Source organism: Rhinichthys klamathensis, unplaced genomic scaffold, assembly GCF_029890125.1.
Source record: "Rhinichthys klamathensis goyatoka isolate OS25496 unplaced genomic scaffold, OSU_Roscu_1.1 h1tg000411l_1, whole genome shotgun sequence".
NCBI classification, from domain to species: Eukaryota; Metazoa; Chordata; class Actinopteri; order Cypriniformes; family Leuciscidae; genus Rhinichthys; species Rhinichthys klamathensis.
In genome coordinates, this window is record NW_026606911.1 from 121,501 (window position 1) to 127,500 (window position 6,000).

A 6,000-nucleotide genomic window follows, 5' to 3' on the forward strand; every position below is an offset into this window, starting at 1 on the left:
AATGAAACGAGAGAAGTCTTTGAGTGAGTCATTGAATCATTCATTTAAGAGAATCGTTTTAAAAATGCTGATTCATTCAGTGATGAAACAAGAGAAGTCTTTTAGTGAGTCGTTGAATCATTATTTCAAGAGATTTGTCCAAAAACGCTGATTCATCCAGTGATGAAAAAAGAGAAGTCTTTGAGTGAGTCATTGAATCATTCATTTAAGAGAATCGTTTTAAAAATGCTGATTCATTCAGTGGTGAAATAAGAGAAGTCTTTTAGTGAGTCGTTGAATCATTATTTCAAGAGATTTGTCCAAAAACGCTGATTCATCCAGTGATGAAAAAGAGAAGTCTTTGAGTGAGTCATTGAATCATTAATTTAAGAGAATCGTTTTAAAAATGCTGATTAATCCAGTGATGAAAGAAGAGAAGTCTTTGAGTGAGTCATTGAATCATTAATTTAAGAGAATCGTTTTAAAAAACCTGATTCATCCAGTAATGAAACGAGAGAAGTCTTTGAGTGAGTCATTGAATCATTCATTTAAGAGAATCGTTTTAAAAATGCTGATAAATCCAGTAATGAAACAAGTGAAGTCTTCATGAGTGAGTCATTGAATCATTCATTCAAATAGACTGCAGCAATTAACACGTGTCAGAACCTCAAGAAAATGACATGTTATTTTGTTTATTTGTCTGTTCAGAATAATGAGAGAATCAGGATCTCTTTTTAAAAACAAAAAAAATGTGATTCTCAATTTATTTAATGAATCGTGTAGCTCTATTGCATGACATTAATTGTTTTGTATAAAGCACTTTGTAAACATTGTGCTACATAAATTAAATTATCCTTCCTCCTGACTCGGGAATTACAAAATGTCTGGAGTGATTGCTTTTATGCCTAAACTTAAGGTGAACTTTAGATCTCCCCTAATTTGAGAGTACTTACAGTGCAGGGGTCCCGGAGATCCTGGTCTGGGACATCCGGACACGAAGGGCTGATCTTCCAGGAGTTTCCGAACAGTTCCGGAGTGGACTCCATGATGCCTTGTCTCGTAGTGAAGTCGTTCTCTGCGTCTCCGTCGAAATTCCCACACAATCCTCCAACTCGGCCGCGCAAATGAGGGGTTATCCGCACGTAAACACGCATGCCTGCACAGACACACAGATACAGGGTCAGACACTCATAGTTATCCACACGTAAACACGCATGCCTGCGCAGACACACAGATGCAGGGTCAGACACTCATAGTTATCCGCACGTAAACACGCATGCCTGCACAGACACACAGATACAGGGTCAGACACTCATAGTTATCCGCACGTAAACACGCATGCCTGCGCAGACACACAGATGCAGGGCCAGACACTCATAGTTATCCACACGTAAACACGCATGCCTGCACAGACACACAGATACAGGGTCAGACACTCATAGTTATCCGCACGTAAACACGCATGCCTGCACAGACACACAGATACAGGGTCAGACACTCATAGTTATCCGCACGTAAACACGCATGCCTGCACAGACACACAGATACAGGGTCAGACACTCATAGTTATCCGCACGTAAACACGCATGCCTGCGCAGACACACAGATGCAGGGCCAGACACTCATAGTTATCCACACGTAAACACGCATGCCTGCACAGACACACAGATACAGGGTCAGACACTCATAGTTATCCGCACGTAAACACGCATGCCTGCGCAGACACACAGATGCAGGGTCAGACACTCATAGTTATCCGCACGTAAACACGCATACCTGCGCAGACACACAGATGCAGGGCCAGACACTCATAGTTATCCACACGTAAACACGCATGCCTGCGCAGACACACAGATACAGGGTCAGACACTCATAGTTATCCACACGTAAACACGCATGCCTGCGCAGACACACAGATGCAGGGCCAGACACTCATAGTTATCCACACGTAAACACGCATGCCTGCGCAGACACACAGATGCAGGGCCAGACACTCATAGTTATCCACACGTAAACACGCATGCCTGCGCAGACACACAGATGCAGGGCCAGACACTCATAGTTATCCACACGTAAACACGCATGCCTGCGCAGACACACAGATACAGGGTCAGACACTCATAGTTATCCACACGTAAACACGCATACCTGCGCAGACACACAGATACAGGGTCAGACACTCATAGTTATCCACACGTAAACACGCATGCCTGCGCAGACACACAGATACAGGGTCAGACACTCATAGTTATCCACACGTAAACACGCATGCCTGCGCAGACACACAGATACAGGGTCAGACACTCATAGTTATCCACACGTAAACACGCATGCCTGCACAGACACACAGATACAGGGCCAGACACTCATAGTTATCCGCACGTAAACACGCATGCCTGCACAGACACACAGATGCAGGGCCACACACTCATAGTTATCCGCACGTAAACACGCATGCCTGCACAGACACACAGATGCAGGGTCAGACACTCATAGTTATCCGCACGTAAACACGCATGCCTGCACAGACACACAGATACAGGGTCAGACACTCATAGTTATCCGCACGTAAACACGCATGCCTGCGCAGACACACAGATGCAGGGCCAGACACTCATAGTTATCCACACGTAAACACGCATGCCTGCACAGACACACAGATACAGGGTCAGACACTCATAGTTATCCGCACGTAAACACGCATGCCTGCGCAGACACACAGATGCAGGGTCAGACACTCATAGTTATCCGCACGTAAACACGCATACCTGCGCAGACACACAGATGCAGGGCCAGACACTCATAGTTATCCACACGTAAACACGCATGCCTGCGCAGACACACAGATACAGGGTCAGACACTCATAGTTATCCACACGTAAACACGCATGCCTGCGCAGACACACAGATGCAGGGCCAGACACTCATAGTTATCCACACGTAAACACGCATGCCTGCGCAGACACACAGATGCAGGGCCAGACACTCATAGTTATCCACACGTAAACACGCATGCCTGCGCAGACACACAGATACAGGGTCAGACACTCATAGTTATCCACACGTAAACACGCATACCTGCGCAGACACACAGATACAGGGTCAGACACTCATAGTTATCCACACGTAAACACGCATGCCTGCGCAGACACACAGATACAGGGTCAGACACTCATAGTTATCCACACGTAAACACGCATGCCTGCGCAGACACACAGATACAGGGTCAGACACTCATAGTTATCCACACGTAAACACGCATACCTGCGCAGACACACAGATGCAGGGCCAGACACTCATAGTTATCCACACGTAAACACGCATGCCTGCGCAGACACACAGATACAGGGCCAGACACTCATAGTTATCCACACGTAAACACGCATGCCTGCGCAGACACACAGATACAGGGTCAGACACTCATAGTTATCCACACGTAAACACGCATGCCTGCGCAGACACACAGATACAGGGTCAGACACTCATAGTTATCCACACGTAAACACGCACACCTGCGCAGACACACAGATACAGGGTCAGACACTCATAGTTATCCACACGTAAACACGCATGCCTGCGCAGACACACAGATACAGGGTCAGACACTCATAGTTATCCGCACGTAAACACGCATGCCTGCGCAGACACACAGATGCAGGGCCAGACACTCATAGTTATCCACACGTAAACACGCATGCCTGCACAGACACACAGATACAGGGTCAGACACTCATAGTTATCCGCACGTAAACACGCATGCCTGCGCAGACACACAGATGCAGGGTCAGACACTCATAGTTATCCGCACGTAAACACGCATACCTGCGCAGACACACAGATGCAGGGCCAGACACTCATAGTTATCCACACGTAAACACGCATGCCTGCGCAGACACACAGATACAGGGTCAGACACTCATAGTTATCCACACGTAAACACGCATGCCTGCGCAGACACACAGATGCAGGGCCAGACACTCATAGTTATCCACACGTAAACACGCATGCCTGCGCAGACACACAGATGCAGGGCCAGACACTCATAGTTATCCACACGTAAACACGCATGCCTGCGCAGACACACAGATGCAGGGCCAGACACTCATAGTTATCCACACGTAAACACGCATGCCTGCGCAGACACACAGATACAGGGTCAGACACTCATAGTTATCCACACGTAAACACGCATACCTGCGCAGACACACAGATACAGGGTCAGACACTCATAGTTATCCACACGTAAACACGCATGCCTGCGCAGACACACAGATACAGGGTCAGACACTCATAGTTATCCACACGTAAACACGCATGCCTGCGCAGACACACAGATACAGGGTCAGACACTCATAGTTATCCACACGTAAACACGCATACCTGCGCAGACACACAGATGCAGGGCCAGACACTCATAGTTATCCACACGTAAACACGCATGCCTGCGCAGACACACAGATACAGGGCCAGACACTCATAGTTATCCACACGTAAACACGCATGCCTGCGCAGACACACAGATACAGGGTCAGACACTCATAGTTATCCACACGTAAACACGCATGCCTGCGCAGACACACAGATACAGGGTCAGACACTCATAGTTATCCACACGTAAACACGCACACCTGCGCAGACACACAGATACAGGGTCAGACACTCATAGTTATCCACACGTAAACACGCATGCCTGCGCAGACACACAGATACAGGGTCAGACACTCATAGTTATCCACACGTAAACACGCATGCCTGCGCAGACACACAGATACAGGGCCAGACACTCATAGTTATCCACACGTAAACACGCATGCTTGCGCAGACACACAGATGCAGGGCCAGACACTCATAGTTATCCGCACGTAAACACGCATGCCTGCGCAGACACACAGATGCAGGGCCACACACTCATAGTTATCCACACGTAAACATGCATGCTTGCGCAGACACACAGATGCAGGGCCAGACACTCATAGTTATCCGCACGTAAACACGCATGCCTGCGCAGACACACAGATGCAGGGCCAGACACTCATAGTTATCCACACGTAAACACGCATACCTGCGCAGACAGACAGATACAGGGCCAGACACTCATAGTTATCCGCACGTAAACACGCATGCCTGCGCAGACACACAGATGCAGGGCCAGACACTCATAGTTATCCACACGTAAACACGCATACCTGCGCAGACACACAGATACAGGGCCAGACACTCATAGTTATCCGCACGTAAACACGCATGCCTGCGCAGACACACAGATGCAGGGCCAGACACTCATAGTTATCCACACGTAAACACGCATACCTGCGCAGACAGACAGATGCAGGGCCAGACACTCATAGTTATCCACACGTAAACACGCATACCTGCGCAGACACACAGATGCAGGGCCAGACACTCATAGTTATCCACACGTAAACACGCATACCTGCGCAGACACACAGATACAGGGCCAGACACTCATAGTTATCCGCACGTAAACACGCATGCCTGCGCAGACAAACAGATGCAGGGCCAGACACTCATAGTTATCCACACGTAAACACGCATGCCTGCGCAGACACACAGATGCAGGGCCAGACACTCATAGTTATCCACATGTAAACACGCATGCCTGCGCAGACACACAGATGCAGGGCCAGACACTCATAGTTATCCACACGTAAACACGCATACCTGCGCAGACACACAGATGCAGGGTCAGACACTCATAGTTATCCACACGTAAACACGCATGCCTGCGCAGACACACAGATGCAGGGCCAGAAACTCATAGTTATCCACACGTAAACACGCATGCCTGCGCAGACACACAGATGCAGGGTCAGACACTCATAGTTATCCGCACGTAAACACGCATACCTGCGCAGACACACAGATGCAGGGTCAGACACTCATAGTTATCCACACGTAAACACGCATGCCTGCGCAGACACACAGATACAGGGTCAGACACTCATAGTTATCCACACGTAAACACGCATGCCTGCGCAGACACACAGATGCAGGGTCAGA

General features: G+C 48.5%; 1 protein-coding gene across 1 annotated transcript in view; it reads right to left on the reverse strand.

Moving 5' to 3' along the window:
- The window catches only part of sspo (SCO-spondin), a 163,365-nt gene that overhangs the window by 119,459 nt on the left and 37,906 nt on the right, over window positions 1-6,000 (reverse strand). The window contains exon 22 of the mRNA XM_056234974.1: window positions 933-1,135. Coding sequence (XP_056090949.1) covers window positions 933-1,135 — 203 coding nt within the window. The remainder of the gene's footprint in view (window positions 1-932; window positions 1,136-6,000) is intronic.